Below are 22,471 nucleotides of genomic sequence, written 5' to 3'. Positions count from 1 at the left end.
GGGAAAAACACAGGTCTACGTCATTTTTTTAAAGGAAGTATTCATATCTACTCACAGGCTTGTATTTTTTTCCTTTTGTTTGTACTCGTATATCTGACAAATTTATGCTTTACTGAAAATATCCTTTCCTTTGTGAAACTATCACAATTATGAAGATGTTGACCCTTCACCAGTTTTGGTATGATAGGATAAATTTAGCTGTCGATATCACGTGATAGATTGATATTCACGAGGAGGCATTACTTTCCTGGCAGGAAAATAAATATTTTTTATTGTTTAATATTTGATATATTTGTTACGTGATCGAATTGAGCATTATAATTAACAGCATAAAGGTAACTTTTATTAGTAATCAAACACATATACATTTTCCCCTTTATTCAAAATTGACGCAAATTATAGCGTGTATAGCTTTAACGCAAAAATCATTGCGTTTAATCGCAAAATCATTGCATTTAATCGCAAAATTTTTGCGTTTAATCGCAAAAACGTTTGCGTTTATTCGCAAAAAATATTGCGTTTAAACGCAATAATAGTTTTGCATTTAAACGCAATGATTTTGCGATTAAACTGACCCGGCAAGCCTTGCGAATATATACACCATTTCAACTCGTTGGATAAAGCAAATATAAAATCACACAATATAGATATCCTCTATATATGATACATTTTTATATAGAAAAACGGTTTTTTTTCTATAGAACTATCACTCAGATAAAAATAGGCAAAATATTACTGTATTTCCTCTCTCATTCTCTGTCTATCCGTATGCGTGAGAGATATTGAGAGAAACACAGGAAAGGGCTTAAAAACTAACATATATACGTATAATAAATACATAACAGAGATAAAAGATGGCTTGGTTCAACAAACATATAAAGATGACGTATCGCCGCCCTGTACTGTGATATCGTAATTCGTAATAGAATATGACAACGCTGAACTTTTGACTTCATTGTAAAGGTGTATATAAACAGAAAAATCGAAATCAATTGCAGTTAGACAGAAGATCTCCGGATTATTGGCAGGCTTCACATCTTGTAAGTTAGTTTTGTATTTTTTTTTTCGGTCCCACACAATAGGTTTTCACGTTTACAGTTTAATCATCTCAAATAGTTCCCCTCACCATCACACCCCATACTAAAGTTTAATTTACCGTTAAATTCATTATCTTAAGAGAAATTATAGACGAAAAAAGATCAAAATTAATTAATTTTCAAAATAAATTTTGGCTTAATTATTGACATTGAGAAATGCGAAAAAAAGGATGCAGGGGCGAGGGAATAAAAACACGGGATAATTAACGCTTTGTAAAACAGTTTCCTAAAACTTTATATAATTATGATAACCATGAATGATAAACAATTTTTTTTGTTTATCTAATGGTAAAATTTTTAAAAAAAATATGCCTCATTTTACAGAAAAAAAAAATAATAAGCATCTTATTAAATTATGTGGAAATGCTGCTATTAGTTGGAACATTGTTCAAGTAACTTAAAATTTTTTGAAGATTGGAAATCAGAAGAAATATTCTTAACAATACGTAATCGTATGAAAAATACATTAAACTTTATTTCATAGTTAGAGATATATTAAATACAATTAAGAGGGAAAATTTAATTAATGATATTTAAGGCCTTGGTACATGTAGAACAAAGCTTTTGTTCGGTGATCGGGCTATTAAAAACAGTACTACCAATCAGTTATTTCTTACATATGAAAAAAAAAACAAAATATTTTTTTTCTAACTGAAATAAATAAATAAATGTAAATGTATAAATATAAATAAAAAAAACTAAAACAAAAAACCCAAAAACACCCGAAAAAAAATAATTCCAAATCTATGAATTGCTACAAAATGTCCATCTACATGTACGTTATTTATAAATCTTTTTAAAGTGCTCAATGAAGTACGTAACCGCTTTTCTTTGCAGACTCAAAATAATGAGCTACGCTACTCTCTCCAACCTCTGCTGCTTGCTGGTCCTGGTGGCAATTCTCAGTAGGTATATTTTGTAATCAGGTTTGTTCCTTTCGAGCTGTCGTTTGTGTAAAGTTATTCATGGTGTCTAAACATTCTGCAGCCTGTTGATTTCGGATTTTACAAACTTTTAGTGATTTTGTCCATTGGGATTACATATTTCAACAATGTTTATGAATTCTGTCGACACAATTTAATTAAAACTATCGATGGTGGATCCGCTCGCTGACTCGCTACACAACTGCTAGTGATTAAAGTGAAATCATTGAATATTTATAATCTCCGTGGGAAATCTGTTTTCACTCTTTGTCATTTGTCTGAGTATAAAAGAGGAAGCATGTCAAAGAAGAAATCTGTGACTTTTTTCCCCCCTTGAATCCATTTCAACTATTCCTCACTAATAGACAGGCACGTGCTTTTAATTTATCATAAAAATCGACAAAAACAGGAACCTATATAGCTAGGACGAACTGTAGATATTTTATGAATGTTTATTTCACTAAAATCATATCAATGGTACATGAAGACAAAAGACAAAAAAGTATTTACAAATGTACAAATGCAGGGTCAAGCTAGTAGGAAGAGTACAGAAATTAAATAAATCGAGCTAATATTTTTTAAACTAATATGGACATTTTTTTATCAATGGTATTCATAAGATTCCCAAATTCATATATGTTAACATTTGATGAGTATTTTTCCTAAATAAATTTGTTGCGGAATAAAGAAAATGCCTGACATTCCATAACATAGTGGCAATCGTCACCCAAAGTGTAATTATTACATAATGAACAGATTCTATGACATCTTCCCAATCGCAACTTCTCGAGCCTTTCCGGCAAGCTCGGAATTTTCGAGCCTGCCGGAAAGGCCCGAGAAGTTGCGATTGGACATCTTCCTTGTTACTCTATCTTCCAGTTTCAATTGGTAATTTATGATTACAGGTTCTAAATTTTGTAAATCGTTTGGGAGTTTCTTAAGATAAATCCCTGTCCAAAGCTTTTCTTGAAAATTCCGTATTTAAAACATTTGAATGAATTTTCTACATTTCTTTTGATTAATCCAGACATAAAAAAAGACCATATCTCTCATATATTTTAACCATGGGTGAATAAACGAACCTTCAGAAAAACATGTATAGAAATAGCGATACATTACATGAGCAAGTTAACAATGATGCGCCACTAAAAGTTCATTCATAGTAAAATCTTTCATGCAAGGAAAACAGCATTATATGAGTGCAGAACGCCACAAAATCAATTACATGTATGTGCAAAGAAATTCGGAGCTTCTTTTTGCTGATACAGATAAGAAACGATCTATGGTTAATGTGTATGCATACATTTTCGTGGGGTTCAAAGTGAGTTTAGTGCAACATTTTAACAATATAATGCTTTCTTTGGTGATTCATTCGGGATATGAAGGTAGCGACATTGCAGAAAAAAATTTTCTGCAATGATCGCTACCTTCATTACCCGAATGAATCATCAAAGAAGCATTTTATTGTTTATATTAATATCTTTCTTTTAGCTAATTAATAAATTGATTATGAAAAGTAAGTAAAATTCACTAAATTACTGTTGATGTACATAAGTAAGTTAGCTAATAGAAACAGCCAAATCATCTCCTGTGAGACTTTGAGTCTGACATCATCATGATTTTTTCGTGCAGTCCGTGATTTTTTTTTTAGGTCGCTGTAGGTTTCGACCAATCGATAAAGAGGGGGTGTCAAATTCAGTCCTGTCAGCTTCTTGTCACTTTCAGCCGCTGTAGATTTAGACTAATCGATAAACGGGCGTGTAAATTTCATTGTATGGCTGTTTCTATAGAGCTATTAATTTGCTATAAATGTCCGTAAGAAATAGAGGAAATATTACTTAATACATCAGATGTGAATATATACGATATGAAACTTCAAACTGGACACACTTGTATGTATCTTTTTGTAACTTTGAAGTGGAAAGATAAAAAAGTAGATCTCTATTTAACCATAAATTAAATTCACTTCTATTACAAGTAGCTTAAAGCAATATGAGCTGCATTTTTCATGTTGAATTTTTTTTTACTAAAATGTTCTTTTCTACTAAATTGACAAAAATATCATAGTTTTTCAATTTCTGTTAGCCATATTTTTGTGGGAAAGGCCGTTAAGAAGCCTTATTTGGAGAAAAATTGAATTATTGTCAAATATTTCCTTTTGACAAAAATTAATGATTTTTTCAAATCTTATTAATCATAAAAGTTTAAGTTATATGCAGACTTATCATACTAGCTCATATTGCTTTAATATGCTAGTAATGCCGGGTCAGAGCTCTCAAATTTTTTTTTCACAAGTGACCTAGCTAGCTCTGTTTTTATTTTTTGATAGATATCGACCGCTCTGAGGCTACGCTTGGTGGAGCAACGTGTAAAATTCCTACAGGTTCCCCCGGAGCCAGCACCTTGTGTACATCAACCAAGAGTGGTTTTTGTGCAGTCGATACTCTTGACATAGATAAAAAAACAGTCACCGGTATCTGCATTTGCTACCCTGGCTTCACCGGAGACAACTGTCAAAGTAAGTCAGAATCTTTTTTTTTTTTTGCTACATGCAGATTAAATAGTAGATGATTTATTATTTGATTCATGAATCTGTTTATTATCTGAGCAATATCTGAATTCATCTGAGTAAAATCTAGACTCAGCTTATCAAAGAGCTGAAGTGAACTTTTCTAATCAAAATGTTTAAGTCTCATGCATGTAGATCATATGATCACATATTTCTAATTATTATTTGTTTTTATAAAGTTTGTCCATGCTAAATATATAAATTTTTATTAAAGCTAAATGATTTGGGATGGGGTTTTAAAGTCAACACTCGCAAAAATTATATTTAACGTATTATAACGCACAAAAAGTAAGGACGTTATTTACGTCCAACACGCAAGGAATTAGAAATATTTTTTTTAAAAATTTCAGTGTCTTTGCCTGTGATACATGTAACATTACGTATCGATGGTTTTTTTTACTATACAGTCCAATAAATTCAAATGACGTATGATTGGGGCGCAAACGGGGTTTGCTGATTTATATTCAACCTTAAGTTTTTCTTAGAAACCATTTTTTGTCATACACAATTATTTAGTTAAGTAAAATTCCATATATTTTCTTTTATATAATTGAGTACTTTGCTACATCTTCTCAAGAAAATCAATAAAATGTATCGTCTGATAATGAGCACAGCCACTCAGACCTCTGAATAGTAAAGTTGGACTGTTTCCAATTTTTTTTTTTTTTTTTTGGTAAACCAAAGTCCCATGAGACAAATTGCTCACTCAAGAACAATAGTTTAAGTGGTGACTACAGCAGCAAACTAGTTTTAAGAACCGCCATTAAACAATAATACCGGGTACTTGTAAATTTTCAATCCCCCTCCCCCTGGTTCAAACAATACCCTTCATATCAGAACACTTCAAAAGAAGAAAATCAACATATTTTTTGGTCAGGTATTTTGGGGCAAAATCTCAAAACCAGGTTATTTTCAAATCTCGACTTATATTCAAGATAAAACTACTGCACGGAATAGATAATAAAGGGTTGATAAGTAGAAAAGACGACTTTTTAAAGTTCACGTTTAGATTAGATTAGATTAAGGATTATAACTTACATTCTTCATTTTAAAAATCAGTAAATGTTTATTATTTACGATTCCGACTTCTCCTGCTTAGATAAATAAAGTGATATACATGTATATATTGGTCCTTTATCTGAATGTTAAGAACCAGCAGTACTCTTAATGTAGACCCAGCCTTTTTGAAATTTATATCAAACAAAACCTTTATTTTTATTTGAACAGTTACAACAGCTTATAAACTTACTAGAAAAGCAAAATATTTATACCTTAGCACATTTGTTTTCCTACAGAGAGCTTCAGCTCACATTGTCCAAAAATTCAAAATCCGAATTTTATATACACAATGAAGCATGATGATCTCATAATTTAATTAATTTTGCACCAAAACAAATCTTGTTAGGTTATAATAAATAAATATTTTTGATTGTTACGTGATCGAATTGAGCATTATAATTAACAGAATAAAGGTAACTTTTATTAGTAATCAAACACATACATTTTCCCCTTTATTCAAAATTGACGCAAATTATAGCGTGTATAGCTTTAAGGTAAATTTATCAATTGGTAGATTTATTAATAATTTATATGCACTCTAGCATATCCTTATACAGTGACATACTAGTAACTATATTTTTATTCATTTGTATTGATAATAATTGAAAATAATATATGTATTTCAAAGTACATTTTATTGATTTTAAATCCATGCTTGCAAGCAGGACAAATTTCAGCATGCGCAGTCTAATATTTCCGGACACGACTTCCTACTAGACTGTGAAACTTGCAAAGTTGCGTTGGCGCGACGGCGTGTTGTGCAAAGTTGTGTTAGCGCGACGGCGTGTTGTGCAAAGTTGTGTTAGCGCGACGGCGTGTTATGCAAAGTTGTGTTAGCGCGACGGCGTGTTATGCAAAGTTGTGTTAGCGCGATGGCGTGTTGTGTGTTAGCGCGATGGCATGTTGTGCAAAGTTGTGTTAGCGCGACGGCGTGTTGTGTGTTAGCGCGACGGCGTGTTGTGCAAAGTTGCGTTAGCGCGACGGCGTGTTGTGTGTTAGCGCAATGTCTCGTTTATCTGAACGCGATTTCGCGCTAGCGCAAATGGCCCTATCCGGACACCATATGTTTCTGTTTACATATGTTCAATATACCAGTAAAAAAATCTTTTTCCAGCTTACTTGTCTATCTTTTTATTTATTTTAAGCATAGATAAACAGTTCCTAATGTTTAACACATTCGTTTTAGGTTTAAAACTAAATTTTTACTTCAACGTTCAAAATGTAAATTTCAAGCTCTGCAACTCGCTTATGACTCAACAAATGATACTCAAATTTCGGTTACCTATTTAAAATGCCTTTCTGAAGCATTGTAAATATTAAAATCGGAAAAATAATTTTTGACCAAAATAGTGACCATGCCCCTTTAAAATGCTTCGTTATGTAAATGTCAACAATGCCGTGTGTCGATGTATCTATTTCGTAAACAGTGGTAAATGTCCGATATCAAAACACGTTATGTAATGTCAACCCGTGCACGCACGGGTCAATTAAGTAACAAATAAAAAGCTGTCAATGTGACGGCAAACCGTTTCTTTTATGTGAACTGTATCCATAATCCATGTCAACCCTGAATTGATAAACTACCTACCATATCCAGTGAAATGGAGAACACTATCTGCAATATTTTGCAAAAAAAATGACTAAGTTCAAAAGCTGGTATTTTTTCATAAATTATCAAAAATCGAAATCCTAGCAATATGCACACCTCTGATATATGTACAATTAATCTGCGAAAGAACAACTTCCTATATCTTGAAAACTGTAGGAGAAGTTATCCATACAATGAGGGTACCCTATATGTAATATTTTGCCCCCCCCCCCCCAAAAAAAATGACAAAGTTTGATCTGCAAAAGAACAACTTTTCAATCGGAATAAAATTTCCTTTATAGTTTTTGAGGCAAAAAGGCTTTGTAACATTTTACTGGGAGGTTAGTTCTTTTCTTGATACGTATAACACTATTTCATTGAGATGTCATTTCAGTTGGTAATTATTTTAAATCAAGTATCATATTCTAAATTTCTTTAATGAAAAATCCATTATTTTTGTTTTTTAGGTCACCTGAGTCACTCAGATGACCTATTGCAATTGGTCTTCGTCCGTCGTCGTGCGTCTGTGCGTCGTGCGTTAACAATTTTACATTTTTAACTTCTTCTTAAAAACTACCAGGCCAATCGTTACCATTTTTGATGTGAAACATCTCTATGGTAAGAAGAATCTAAATTGTGAAATTCATGGCTCTACCACCCTTGGGGTGCCACGGGCGGGGCCAAATATGCAAAAAAAAAGCCAAATTTTCAAAAATCTTCTTCTCTACTCCAACGCATGTGAGGAAAAAACTGGTTGCATGGTTATGTTGTCCATGAAGCCCTCTACCAAAATTGTGAAATTCATGACCCCTGGGTCAGGGGTTCAGGATCTAGGGTGGGGCCAATGTGGCCAAATAGTAAAAATGTATTAAATCTTAGAAAATCTTCTTCTCTACTCCCATATATATTTGTTAAAAACTAAATGCATGATTATGATGTCCATGAGACCCTCTATCAAAATTGTGAAATTCATGACCCCTGGGTCAGGGGTTCATGCTCTAGGGTGGGGCCAATATGGACAAATAGTAAAAATGAATTAAATTTTAGAAAATCTTCTTCTCTACTACCATAGATATTTGTCAAAAACTAAATGCATGGTTATGATGTTCATGAGGGCCTCTACTAAAATTGTGTAATTCATGACCCCTTTATTAGGTGTTCAGGCTCTAGGGTGGGGCCAATATGGCCATATAGTAAAAATGTTTTAAATCTTAAAAAATCTTCTTCTCTACTCCCACACATGTGGGCAAAAAACTGAATACATGGTTATGATATCCACAATCTCCGTTACCTAAATTGTGAAATTCATGGCCCCTGAGTCAGGGGTTCAGGACATGAAGGGGGGGGGGGGGGGGCGCAATATGGCAATATAGTGTTAATGCATATAATGTTTAAAAATTTTCTTCTCTATTCTCACACATATGTATAAAAAAAACTGACTAATAATTATGTTTACCAGGAAGTCCTCTACTGAACTTTTTTAATTTTCATGTCCCTTCAAGGATGGGTTTTGACTCTAGGGCAGGGCCAAAATGGATGTATAGATGTTAATGTATATAACGTTAAAAAATTATTTTCTTTACTCCCACACACCTGAAAGGAAAACTGAATTCATGATTTTGTAGACCAGATCTTTTAGTTTTTCACCAAATTAATAGGTTTCACAGTTCTTTTTGAAATGTGGTCGTCATTACAAATTTATAATTTTTTTACTCCAGTATGAAACCTAATTAATTAGATGCATATATGAGACTCCCTGACAAGTTTGTGTATGGGATATATGCTACTCAGGTGACCCGTTAAGGCCAATTGGCCTCTTGTTTAAAATACATTGAACAAAATGATATATTTTCTATAGATTTATCAGGCACAATGAAGATTCAGTTTTAATTTTCTTCGTGTTTATTGATTAGGAAAAAGTTTTTTTTTTTACTTATAAGTGTCTATGAATATTCACCAGGGACAGATAGGACGGAAACTATGTCACGTTAGATAGAAAATATTCACAGAGGTATAATGTATCCAAAGATACATCTATATTACACATCAATAGTTACATTATTTGTACAAGTTGATTGGGAATGAACAAGATTTGCTTAATTATATACTGTGGAATCATTTAAATTCGTGGGGGCCAATTTTCGTGGATTGTGAATTGTTTGCTTATTCGGGGGGATGTAATTTCGTGGATGCGCCGGTTTTCAGTTTCAGTAACAAGATAACTCTTACTAAATTTGTTTTCGTTGAGGATGTAAATTCGAGGGGGAGGGCTACCCAAGAATACCACAAAAATTAGGCCACCACGAATTCTAATGATTCTACAGTAAGTAGCTCCAAGACCATAAAACAATTTGATTTTGTCTTAAACCTGCTTAAGCATCTGGATAATTAAGATCACTGTCCGTACATGAAGCTAGCTGCTTCAAAAACCTTAACCTCCTCAAGCATAAGATTCTAAAATTCATGGCCCAGATTCAGCATCCTAGCATCCATCTTAAAAGCATCTTTAAGTTCATAAGTAGGCTCAGATACACAATCTATGCAAGTTTGGTGAAGATAGGACAAGTAGTAACTTAGATACAGGACCTGCAACAAAAACTTTAACCAAGTCCGGATGCCAATGCCGAGGGTATAGCATAACCTCCCACTGACTTCGTCTCAGTGAGCTAAAAATAATAATACAAAAAGCCCAACATACAAATATTTATTGATTAGGAAAAAGATTTTTTACTTAAAAACTCCATCAGTTTCTTAAAATGAAGAAAGGTTTGAATACAATCTGTTCTCCCTTCCTTTCTGAGTATGTTACATTCTTTACTGAATGTTATTGTTGCTCCTTTTTCCATCAGAAACCCATTTTTCAAATTCTGGTAGTAAAAACTGTCTGCCTTGAATGATGAAATCATCACCTGGAGAAAAGAAAGGTATTTTTGCAAAGATTTGGTGTTGAAAATTAAATTCAACCTGTACAGAGCAAGGCAAGTGAAGTAATTGAAAGAATAAAGAATTGAATATTAAACATCATTTATATAAATTGTTCTGTTTTCTGTTCAGTAAAAATGACTTTGGTTGTCATTGCTCGCCAAGGTGGAGCACATGGCTCAGTGGTCATAGGTGTTAGGCCAGTAAGTCAAAGGTTGCTGGTTCAAGCCCGCTGTGGCCACTGTTCTTGTGCCCTTAGACAAGGCACTTTATCTACATTTGTCTCATCCGTTGAGTCCCACCGAAACTGGGGATAAGCACAAGCCCTATTGGCCTTATGGCTTGGAGAAGGAGAAGGATTGCTTGCCAATACAGCGTTGTTGATAAATTTTGATGAAAAAAAAAAGGAATTAATGCTTATCAGGTATATCACCAAAAATGCACCCAGACAGAAATCACAAGTTATCTTTCTGTTTTGTGGGAGAAATCAATTAATTGAAGAACAGTATACAGTTGTTGACTGAGGTTGAGGGCAACAGTTGATCTGTTGGACCGACTTGCAAATTGTTGCCCAAGGCTGAATGCAGCTGGCAACAGTTTGCGAGCCGGTCCGACAGATCAACTGTTGCCCGAGACACGGTCAACAACTGTTTTGTTATACCCCTTCTAATCAATAACTCGTTTTTGCGGGATGTGGCGTCACCAGTCAGCAGTCTTTTTTAACAGTTGATTTTAACAGTTCCAATCCAACAGTTCCAGTCCAACAGTCAAAATGGTGGACTTGTTTTCGTATATAGTTATATAGTAACTGTTTTACAGGGGTATAACAATAGGAGATATTTCACCTTCCAAGGATTCAATTCTCACCAACACTGGTTTAGTTTCTGATCATGGTTCACCTCCTTGAAAAAGGCACAGAAGAGAGATTTAGAGAAAGTTGGTGAAACCAAGGATGATGTGAAACTATAGATGTATATGTACATGTGATTGATTGGAACCTGTGAACCATTTACCTGCTTCACTGATCATACGCGCCTGGGGTGGTATTGATGAGATAACACTTTAAATGGACGTTTGACTTGAAAACAGGGTGGTGGTCTACAAGTTTCTCGTCATAAAGAGAATCTTATATAGCAAAAAAACTGTTTCTTAAAAATATTGTGTTATTATAAGAATTGCGATGAATAGAATGGCGATAATTTGTGAATTGACTAAACAAAGTTTTTGGGAGGGGGCGTAATAAATACTCTGAAATAGATTATATTAGTCCCAATGACCATCTCTTTTCTTCCATAAATTTTGAAAACTTACTTTTGTTCCTTGGACTACAATTCCAAAATTCCCTTTCTCTCCGAACAGTGAGTGTGGTTGAGCACAAAGAATCTGTCCAACATGCTGACTTTGTAAATCTGATCCAATATGATGGGGATTAGAAATTCTCCTTTCACATTTTCGTAAGCTATGCACATTTTGGTTTGAATAATCTTCATCTAACCAATATTTCTTAACCTGCAAATAAAACCATAGAATGATCAAAGTACTGAAGTACTGACGGGAGTTGATTTTATCAATTATTATTTTTTCTTAAAATCTTGCTTGGCAAGTAGTTTATAATCTCTATTTGAATTACGCACATTTTTATAATATGGATTCTCGGACTTTTCCGACAAGAATTTCGAGAAAATCTCTTATGAATCATGTTGTATTATATTAAAAAATAAAATTGATTTCATTAAACTATGTATCGGTATTCGAAATATTTCAAAAAGTGTATGGATCCAACCAATAATGAACTCTAGTCTCGTTCAACCAGATGCTTGGCTGTCTCCGTTAATCTCCGACAAGTAAGAGATACAATGTCACATGATAGCTTGATGATGCGACCTCTAAATATAGACTGACTCTCTGCTTGTCAGAGATGTACGGAGACAGCCGATGGTTGAATGAGACTATATTGAACTCTGGCGTAGGAATACATACGACTGCGAAAAACTTCTAAATTGTTCGTGCTATTTAAAATCTGACTATTTTTTTAGGTATTTATAAATAAGTTTCCTTTTTAAAAAATGCTTTAGCGTACATTACATCGCATTTATCAATAATTTTCAAGAACTAACTCTTGTCAGCGGTGATGATTTGTGCTTAGGTCCAAACACTGTTTCAGTTTCGGTTTGCCAGAGTAACTGCATAGGAGAGTTGATTAAAATCAACTCCCAAAAAAGTAAATCATTAATTCAGTTGAAAAGTTTTGAGTTGTAAATGTGAAACAATTTAATGTTGTTTTGATTATTTTTCATGAATTTATAAAAGTTTTCTGGAAATAAAATGTTTGTTTGTTAAACTTCAAGGAACTTTTTTTCCATGCGTAAAGTTGTTGACGTCTTGTAGATAATCTGTTTTCGGCTCACAATAACAATGTTTACAGAAAAAGTTGAGATTAACAAATTACTTGGTAAAACATGCGATAAAAGAATCTCTCATGATTTGCAATGGTATTTGATTTTTATCCAATCCCTTGTGTGTTTTCTGTTCCCTCGAAAAGGCTCAGGGATAGAAAACACACAACTCGTTGGATAAAAATCATATACCATCGCAAACCATGAGAGATCCTATATTTATCACATGTTTATCTCAATATCAAGTGGATATCACTCATGGGAAAATTTTTTGATATTCCACTGCGTGTTCTTATGCCAGTGACATCATAATAAAACATTAGGTAGCTTCAATCGTTGAAGCAGGACCAAATTCAAACTCAACCTGTATATTCATATGACACATCCATATATCAAATTTGAGTTGAACGTGTGCAACGGTTGGTGAGATAATGATCGAAAAGTGAATGATGACAGAATGACAGGAGGACGGAATGAAGAAACATGGTAACACTATATGACCCAGCCATATCATGACGGGGGCATAAAAAGCGGTAGATTTTCTAATAAATGGGGTAGGTGGGAGACAGTTATAAAGCAGTAGACTTCCATGTAAAGCGGTAGAGTTAACATGTATGATTAAACCTTAAAAATCTTTTTCTCTACTCACATATCGTGTATGTTTAAAAACCTAAATGTATGGATATGATGTCCATGAAGATATCTAACAAAATTGTGAAATTCATGGCCCCTGGGTCATGGGTTTAGGCCCTAGGGTGGGGCCAATGTTGACCATGAATTTTACAATTTAGGAAGAAGGCTTCATGAACATCATAACCATGCATTTTGTTTTCTCAAATTCTCATATACATTATTACCATAATTTCTGCCCCCCCCCCCAACACCAGTAATGCAGTACATAGTAGACACAATTATGGGTAGTAGGACTTGGTAATAACATTAAGGTCAGACGACACGTTCCTCGAGCATCTTTTTTTTATCTCCTCGTAATAGAGAGTTCCAATAAAAATTATTATTTTTATAATTTTTTCCAAAATGATTAAGATTCCATTATAAATGAATATATGCCTACATGGCCGAGTGGTTAGAGCTGTGGCCGCTCACCGCCAGGAGCGTAGGTTCTAGAGTTCGTGAGTTCAAAGCCTGGACCCGGCCAAGATAGAACTCAAATATAGAGAATTTCGCTTTGCTGTACATTTATTTATTTTTATATCAGCAACTCAAGTGTATTTTCGAGAAGATTACATCGGAAATTTCATACTCTAGTATTTTGCAGATTTGTCTGGTAAGGTATCCTAATTTTTTGCAAGAAAGCTTATCAAAGTAGTGGTAAACCATTAACAAATTTCTGGAAAAAGTTATATAAAATTGAGGAACGTGTCGTCTGACCTTAAAATAGAGGCACAGATAACTGAGTGTTCTAACTTATAGACTTCTTACCTCTACTACAGCACATATGTTGTCCTTATCTGTATTTGGATGGCAGATCACAGCATCTGGTACAGCAACAAATCTATTGTCATCCCCAATACCCATAGTGTACTTTTCAACATTGGATCCTGACCTTAAAAATGAGTCGTACAATGCTAATATGATCAATATATGTGGTAAATATTGTACAGACCCTGAAATGTACTACTACACCACAAGCTCGCTAAATGGTTAACACAAAACGCTACAGCTTTGCCAGAAACAATAAACGGCTTGCACGAAATGCCCCCAGTTTACACAAAACGTTTCTCGCATGGAACGGTTTGCTTAGTTTTCACACACTTTGGACATGCTTTTATCTTGATCAATTTCTGTTTCACTTGGGTCATCTCAGATTTTTCCTCTGATGGTAAGAATTGTTTTAAAATGGCACAAGATAACAGAAGTACTGATATTTGACAATAAAAAATATCTTTATTTAAATTGATACCAATATTGACATTTACAGTAATAAGAAAAATTTTTACACAGAATTACAACAATATATTGCTTTACGAACATGCATTTACTGCTCAAAAGAAATGTCCACCATTTGCAACAATATCTTTTACAGAAAATTGTATGTTTTTTCTCAAATTTTCTGTAAAAATACAAATGTAGAAAAATGAAATTAGTTATCAATACATGTATCAGAATTGAAATCTGTATCATTAGAAACCAAAATAGATTTTTCGATTTTCAGAAATTTTTTCTAGCATGAAGAATGTATGTTTAATTGACAGGTTCAGCCAGCTGCAGATGTTACCCAATGTCTGAGGTTATGTTGCTAATTGTACACAGCCAAATCGTTTCAGTTATCAATGGAAAAAAACCCATACATGCTTATTATGAAAAGACACTACCTCTAAGAGTTAAGAATTATTTTTCTAAGAAATTCATATCTCATAACAAACATTTCAATGCTTGGTGTATTTGAGTATCGTACTGGTAGGGGATATCAGAGAGAGACTTTCTAAGCAGTCTCCGATTGAAACTGATTTAGTCTTTTGTTTGCTGAAAAAAGAATACAAGTTTGAAAAGTATATTGATAGGTATATTGTTTTCTAAATTTATTTCCATGAGTAAACCATGTATACATGTATGTTTTGTCAATCATAAACCATTTGAAGAATTCTTAAGACTCACACACCATTTTGAAATGATTAATAAATTTTAAAAAAGGTTCTGATGAAATCTGATGAAACTACCTACGTAGATTCTTTTGAGTAATTAAATGCATGAGTGCATTGTATCCTTGTGTTAAAAATTCAACTGCACAGAAGTTGCATGCTTTTTTTGGTGTAGTATGACATTTCAGGGTCTGTAAATAATTTTACTTAACAAGAAAGCCAAATACATTATTCTTTTAACTTGTGATGGACTGGTGTCCAATCAAGGGGAAGTAAATGACTTTCATCCCCTTAGCAGAATAGCAGTGTTACAACATACTTTGAAAAATTACATACTTTGAAAAGTTTTTCAAGGGAGAACCCAGTGTTTGGCCAGCTTGATTTTTCAATATCTCTATACTTTACAACAGCAAAGCTATTCTTTAACATCTACCCTGTTTTAAAACATGGTAAATAATTTTCATTTGCATTTACAAATTTGTGATTTATACATTTTTTTTTCAAGTCAAGAGGATTAATTTGTTTTGCACTCACAACGTATTGAGACGTAGGCAAGTTATGTTTTAAGATATAAATGAATTCTTTAGCCAATCAAACGAGGCATTACAACCAGAATTAAATTATTCTCATATATACTTACAAAATATGAAGATTGAATGTTTTAGCAAAGAGCACAAACAATTCCTGGTACATTCCTTTAGTTATTTCTTTCCCTTGATTCTGTGATTTTCTCACCATGTGCATTAGCTGCCACACAAATAGCTTAAGTTTCCTTGCAAGATCCTCCAACACTCTGTAAAAAAAAAAAATTCCAAAATAAACTGGTTTAATTTGTCACACTTTCCTAAAAGAGTACTTAGACAGATTCTAGGTATTTAGGAAACTGACCAAAGTTTACGAAATGTTTTACAAATAGAAATAATTGTGAGTAGATTGTAAAGAAATGCCAAATATTATCTCCTTTTCCAAGGCTAAATAAAATATATCAATGAAACGTGTAATTGATTAACTTAATTGATGGCCAATATTTGACACCGATGAATGCTCCAATATTTAACATTGTTTTAATAATGCTATCAGAAGTATAGAAATTATGTATTAGCATAATGTCCCTTTTATTTTACCTTCTTTCCTTTAAATTAAAGGCATACGGAATAACAAACAACTCCATTAATATAATAAATGAATATAAACATATTCATGAATTTCCTTAATCATATTTCTCGTATTTTGTGTGAGAAGAAATTATGGGAGGAAACTCACATTAAAGACAAGGACAGTTTTCAAATGATATCAATTTCAGAAGACCGCGACGGTGTGGAACACTGTGGATGAGGTGAAAAGATGTACGGCGAGGATGCCCAGTTTTAACTAAGTTACCTGTGTTAAACCATGATCAATTTCACACGACGAGGACTTGCAGTAAATATGGAAACTATGTCAACCATAATGTAGATCTATTGTCCACACTTGATGGGTCTTATTAAACACATTAACAGTAAATATGACTGTGCTTCATTCTGTTAAACAGCACAAAACACCGTAACTGTCAACCCCAAATAACTTTCACCACACAAGTCAGAGGTACCACTTGTTTTGAAAGATGTGAATATTGCTGCAGGCAAAAATGTTGAAATTATGACATCATGCAATTATGTTCAGTTTACCAGAAAAATGACTTCCCTTCGAAATAACCAGGTGAAATTAGGGATTCAGCCCTTCAAAATACTTCAACATAAGCGGGGTATTCGAGATTACAGCATTCAAGATATCAGTAGTTTTAACAATTAGGGCTGGCAGAGGACTTTGACATAAGCGGGGTATTTGAGATATCCTATGTTCCACCAATATTTACCGAAGTTTGTTTTCCCTCGGACTAAAATGTCACACTGTCATTGGTTTAACAATAGACATGTCAGACTGCTAAATATGATTACTTATTAGGTTTGTTACTGACTGACTACAGAAATATATCAGGTTTATCAGTTTCATAGATGGCGAGGCGAGATGTTGCCATTTGAAATTACGTCACTATGTTGTGTCTGGGGCAGAATAAAATGACATGCAGTGTTGAGATTTGCTCAAACCTCCGAGGAGGAAAGGGAGAAAGCGTGTAAATTAAATAGCAACAAAATATTGAAAGTGAACATGGGTGTAACGAAGATTTTCAAAGACAACTTGAATGGTGAGAATGAGGTCTTTGACGAGACCCCTTCACAGTAACTGCAGTACTGCTATTTTGCAGGGCAAAATGACATGTAAGTTTGGTGAAATATGATGTAACATCAATTGTTTAATCTACATCACTTAATTGTCTACTTACATAAACTTCACCAAAACGCGTCAGAGAGCAGTGCGGCAGTTATTGTGATGGGGTCATATTGGACAAGATTTAAGGCTGCTTTTAGTTTAACATGGATTTCTGTATTCAACGCTTCTTAGTAGTCCTCGAGAAAACAAAACACATACTAGGTTTGTTACTGACCGACTACAGAAAAATATTGGGTTGACCAGTCTCATAGAATTTCACCTTGCCATCTCTAAGACTGAGATACCAGAATGTTTCTGTTGTCAGTCAGTATTAAACCTAATACAGTGTAAGTAAAAGCATCTGTAATTCCTGCTGCACTCACTCCAATGGTTGCACCGTAATTCAGATAATAGATCATAACAATACATAGTCATAGTTCATGTGGTTTAAGCTACTGTATATTCAAATTTTGCCCAAGCTCAGTAAAGCAAACTTACTTTCTGCAATATTGCTTATTTGGAGATCGTTCTGCAAAATTGTCAATCCAATGAGGACTTGTCAACACACTTTCCATTTCTCTTAAATCATCTAGTTCAACATTTGAAAGATCATCACAATGCAAAGTAAAAATGTGCTGCAACACATGCTTAAAGCATTCAATCACCGTTTGCTCGTCTTCATTCTTTGACACAAACAGGTCTGGCATGATTTCGGCACGTTTTTGTGGGTCATCTATAAAGTGTAAACAACCTTCTAGAAATACGTCATGCATATCAGGAAATTGTTGAACTACCTGAATTCTAAGACATTGTAGTACTTCTTCTGACCATTTAGATGTGTATTTTGGAATATTCTTTAGAAACACCAGGCTTTCTGAATCCATTCGTGACAAAGAGGTTTCTGTTTCAAAATGGACTCGTTTACACCGTTTCACGGAATCTGGACTATCTGTATCAGAAGTTGTATCTGCTTCACTTTCAGCGTCAGACTTTTTCTTTGGAGATGCAAAAGAAGTATCTTGGCTACCGTCTGGACTATCTGTATCAGAAGTTATATCTGTTCCTTCAGACCGACTTCTTTTTTTCTTTTGAGATTTGCAAGAAGTTTCATGGCTGCAGCCCTCAGACGTCGTTGCTCTTTCCTTTCGCTCGAGATCACTCATTAACCAGGATGGGCGCATGCCCGAAACCAACTTTCCATCGGGATCGGTAAACGTTGGGAGGAAATTCGAAAGCTATTTGGAGGAACTTCGAACTAATATTTTTTTTTACATTAAATGTTCAATAAAAGTAATAAAAATATTATGTACATTAGATTTTACACCAAAAAGTTGAATAAATGATTGAGAAAACAAAAAAGCAAATTTTCAGAAAAACAACAGACATTAGAATCGGGGGGGGGGGGGGGGGGGGGCGGTGCCCCCCCCCCCCCCCCACCCCATTCCAGTACATTATCTCGCACAAAGATTTTTCTTGAATTTACTTATAAAAAAGTGAATTAACATAGAGTTGCCCCCAATGCTTTTGGGACCATGTAAAAATTGAAATGAAAGGGAGGAAATCAACTTCCTCCACGGATTTTCAATTTTTATAAAAAAAGAAAAAGAAAAGTATTTTGTGGGGTTTTTTTGCCAGTCAAGATTGGATTTTATGTAATCCAATATTATCTCGTGCATTGTGTTATTTACCAGGTTCTTCAAACATCTTAGTCCATAATAAAATTAATAAAAAATCCAAGGCTAAGAGGGGGAGACTGAGGAACAATCTATTTTGCTTTTCTTTTTCTCATGAGCTATTTAATTTAGGGGGATATTAAGGGTGAACAGGTCACTGACCCCTTTTAGAACTATACATGACCCATCACTACGGTCTGTGTGCCCATCCCCTGGGTCTGTACACCCATAGCCAGTGCCAGTATACCCATCACCAGGGTCTCAATTACACCCATCACCAGGGTCAGAGTTCGTATCACCGGGTCTGTAAAACCTATCGTTTCTCTGTTGGTTTAAGGTTTAAGGTTGTTGCAGGAAGTTTAATAAAGATACCCCTCCATTGATCTTGACTGTTAGTTGTTATTTGTAGAATTGTTATAGCCTTTAACCTTTATGTTAATTTTCAGCTATTTTGGAATAAAATAACCATAACCCATACACATAGATGTTCTCAAACTCCCATTAAACTCTTTCGTGCATTATTTAAAACAAATTAATATTTTAAGAAATTTTTCACGCTTTTGTAGCTGCAGATCCATCTGTTCCAAGCACCAGTACAGGTGGAGTTTCAAACACTGCTGCCAGTACCGACGGATTCTCAAATTCTGTTGTTGCCATAGCCATGGGTGGAGTTGCTGCATACCTTCTCTCCCAACTAGCATCAGGACAAACTGCTCCAGGAACAGGGTACGCTTCTGGTACAGGCCTGGGCGCGCTCGGAAGTCAATATCAAAGTGCTTTAACATTGTATGGAAAATAAAGGACTAGGTGTATGTTTACAGAGTTCAAGACAAATATGAATCTAAATCAAAGTATTGTAGGGTAAAAAAAAACAAACATGTACAGCTTAGTCATAAAACTTGGAAAGCATGAATAGATTTATAAATCCTGCTTTAATATTTTTTAACGTTTTAACAAGCTTTTGTCGTGTGTGTAAACTGGGTTGTTTGTATAGAATCCGTTTACCTGATTTTTTTTAAAAAGATGCAATGATCATCAAAGAAAATATAGGAATCCTTCAGAGTCATAATTTTCTTATATTACTTTAGCAAGTGCCCATTACAAAAATATTGCTTTATATCAACGTGATTTCATAAATTTGCTTGTCTAGCTATTACTAGGCAAATTGTCGTTGATAATTGCTGGTATACTCATGACTTTGTACCTGACACTTTTCTTCCCATTATGAAAAATAAAGTTGCATTAGAATTTTCACAATATTAAACAGCTCCTTTGCAAACCTTAACTTATTCAAAAGTACAATCATGTAAATCGAAATCGAAATATATTGCTCTTTAATTCACAATTATACTGAGTATGCAGTTTCAGAATTCGCAGCACTGATGCAAATTTGGGAATAAAGAAGAAAAAAGTTATCTATTTTATTTTTTTTTCATCAAAAATATGTTGGTTTTCCACCGAGAACTTATTCAGAGTTTTACACCGGCGACTATTTCTCCAGTATTCCTTTGCAATTGTTGTCACAGTTTTTGATGCATATACATGAACATGTATGTAATGTAACAAGTGTCCTTTTTAGCTCACCTGAACCGAAGGTTCAAGTGAGCTTTTCTGATCACCCGTTGTCCGTCGTCCGTCCGTCCGTCTGTCCGTCTGTCTGTCTGTCCGTCTGTAAACTTTTCACATTTTCAACTTCTTCTCAAAAACCACTGGGCCAAATTTAACCAAATTTGGTACAAAGCATCCTTATGGAAAGGGGGTTATAAATTGTAAAAATAAAGGGCACAGCCCTTTTCAAAAGGGAGATAATTGCGAAACAGTACGTATAGGGTGCATGTCTTTAAAAATCTTCTTCTCAAGAACCACTGCACCAGAAATGCCAATATTTACACAAAAGCTTGTATATATAGTGAAGATTCTAAATTGTAAAAATCGTGACCCTCGGACCAAAACTGGGGCCCCAAGCGGGGTTCAAAGTTTAACATAGAAATACATAGGAAAATGTTTTAAAAATCTTCTTCTCAAGAACCACTGCACCAGAAATGCCAATATTTACACAAAAACTTGTATATATAGTGAAGATTCTAAATTGTAAAAATCGTGACCCTCGGACCAAAACTGGGGCCCCAGGCGAGGTTCAAAGTTTAACATAGAAATACATAGGAAAATTTTTAAAAAATCTTCTTCTCAAGAACCACTGCACCAGAAATGCCAATATTTACACATAAGCTTGTATACATAGCGTAGATTCTAAATTGTAAAAATCGTGACCCTCGGACCAAAACTGGGGCCCCAGGCGGGGTTCAAATTTAACATAGATATACCTTAGGAAAATGTTTAAAAAATCTTCTTCTCAAGAACCACTGCACCAGAAATGCCAATATTTACACAAAAGCTTGTATATATAGTGAAGATTCTAAATTGTAACAATCGTGACCCTCGGACCAAAACTGGGGCCCCAGGCGGGGTTCAAAGTTTAACATAGATATACCTTAGGAAAATGTTTAAAAAATCTTCTTCTCAAGAACCACTGCACCAGAAATGCCAATATTTACACAAAAGCTTGTATGTATAATGAAGATTCTAAATTGTAGAAATCGTGACCCTCAAATCAAAACTGCAGCCCCAGGCGGGGTTCAAAGTTTATCATAGAACTACATATGAAAAATGTTTAAAAATTTTCTTCTCAAAAACCACTTCACCAAAAATGCCAATACATACACAAACGGTTGTATATATAGTGAAGATTGTAAAAATCGTGACCCCTGAACAAAAAGTGGGGCCCCAGTAGGGGTTTAGATTTTAACATATATAGGAAAATGTTTTAAAATCTTCTTCTCAAGAACTATAGTGCAACTGTTTGGGATATTACTATGCATACATGTACATCCTTAAATAATGTAGATTCAAAAAATTGTAACTCCCGGACAATTGATGGGCACCAAGAGGGGTTCAAAATTTAAACATTTTAAAAAACATAAAGGAAAAGTTTAAAAAATTTCTTCTCAAGAACTACAATGTTTTAGTTTGTGGAATTTCTATGCCTTCGCTCATGTAGATTCCTAATTGGTAAAATCGTGACCCCCGAACCAATACTGGGGCCCCAAGATGGGGTTAAAGTTTATTATAGAAATATAAAGGTAACGTTAAAATATCTTCTTCTCGAGAACTACAATGCCTCAATTTGTGAGATTACTATCATGCATACAACCTTGGATAATGAAGGTTCGACAGTTTTAAAATAGTGACCCCTGGACTAATACTAGGGACCCAAGATGGGTTTAAAGTTAAATGTAGAAGTACCGGTATATATGGAAAATGTTTAAAAATCTTCTTTTCGAGAACTACAATGCATCAGTTTGTCAGATAACTACGTAAGCACCCTCAAATAGTG

At 34.2% G+C, this 22,471-nt stretch overlaps 1 protein-coding gene and 1 long non-coding RNA gene across 2 annotated transcripts; one reads left to right on the top strand and one right to left on the bottom strand.

Moving 5' to 3' along the window:
* The first annotated feature begins 888 nt into the window (after positions 1-888).
* LOC117689764 (uncharacterized) lies at positions 889-20,492 on the top strand. The gene is made up of 4 exons (XR_010708399.1): positions 889-1,040; positions 1,935-2,002; positions 4,350-4,538; positions 19,644-20,492. It is a non-coding gene; the product is annotated as an uncharacterized lncRNA (long non-coding RNA).
* On the bottom strand, positions 9,925-18,600 carry LOC105335043 (uncharacterized). Its single transcript, XM_011438703.4, has 5 exons — positions 17,903-18,600; positions 15,795-15,947; positions 13,995-14,118; positions 11,470-11,667; positions 9,925-10,145 (listed from the first exon to the last, which is right to left on the bottom strand). Exons 1-5 carry the CDS (start codon positions 18,583-18,585, stop codon positions 9,948-9,950), a joined length of 1,356 nt encoding a protein of 451 aa, XP_011437005.3. The 5' UTR covers positions 18,586-18,600; the 3' UTR covers positions 9,925-9,947.
* Positions 20,493-22,471: the final 1,979 nt, after the last annotated feature.

The sequence above is a fragment of the Magallana gigas genome, chromosome 8 (genome assembly GCF_963853765.1).
Source record: "Magallana gigas chromosome 8, xbMagGiga1.1, whole genome shotgun sequence".
Classification (NCBI taxonomy): Eukaryota; Metazoa; Mollusca; class Bivalvia; order Ostreida; family Ostreidae; genus Magallana; species Magallana gigas.
Note: the sequence above shows the minus strand (reverse complement) of the source record. Positions and strands in the feature narration are given on the sequence as shown.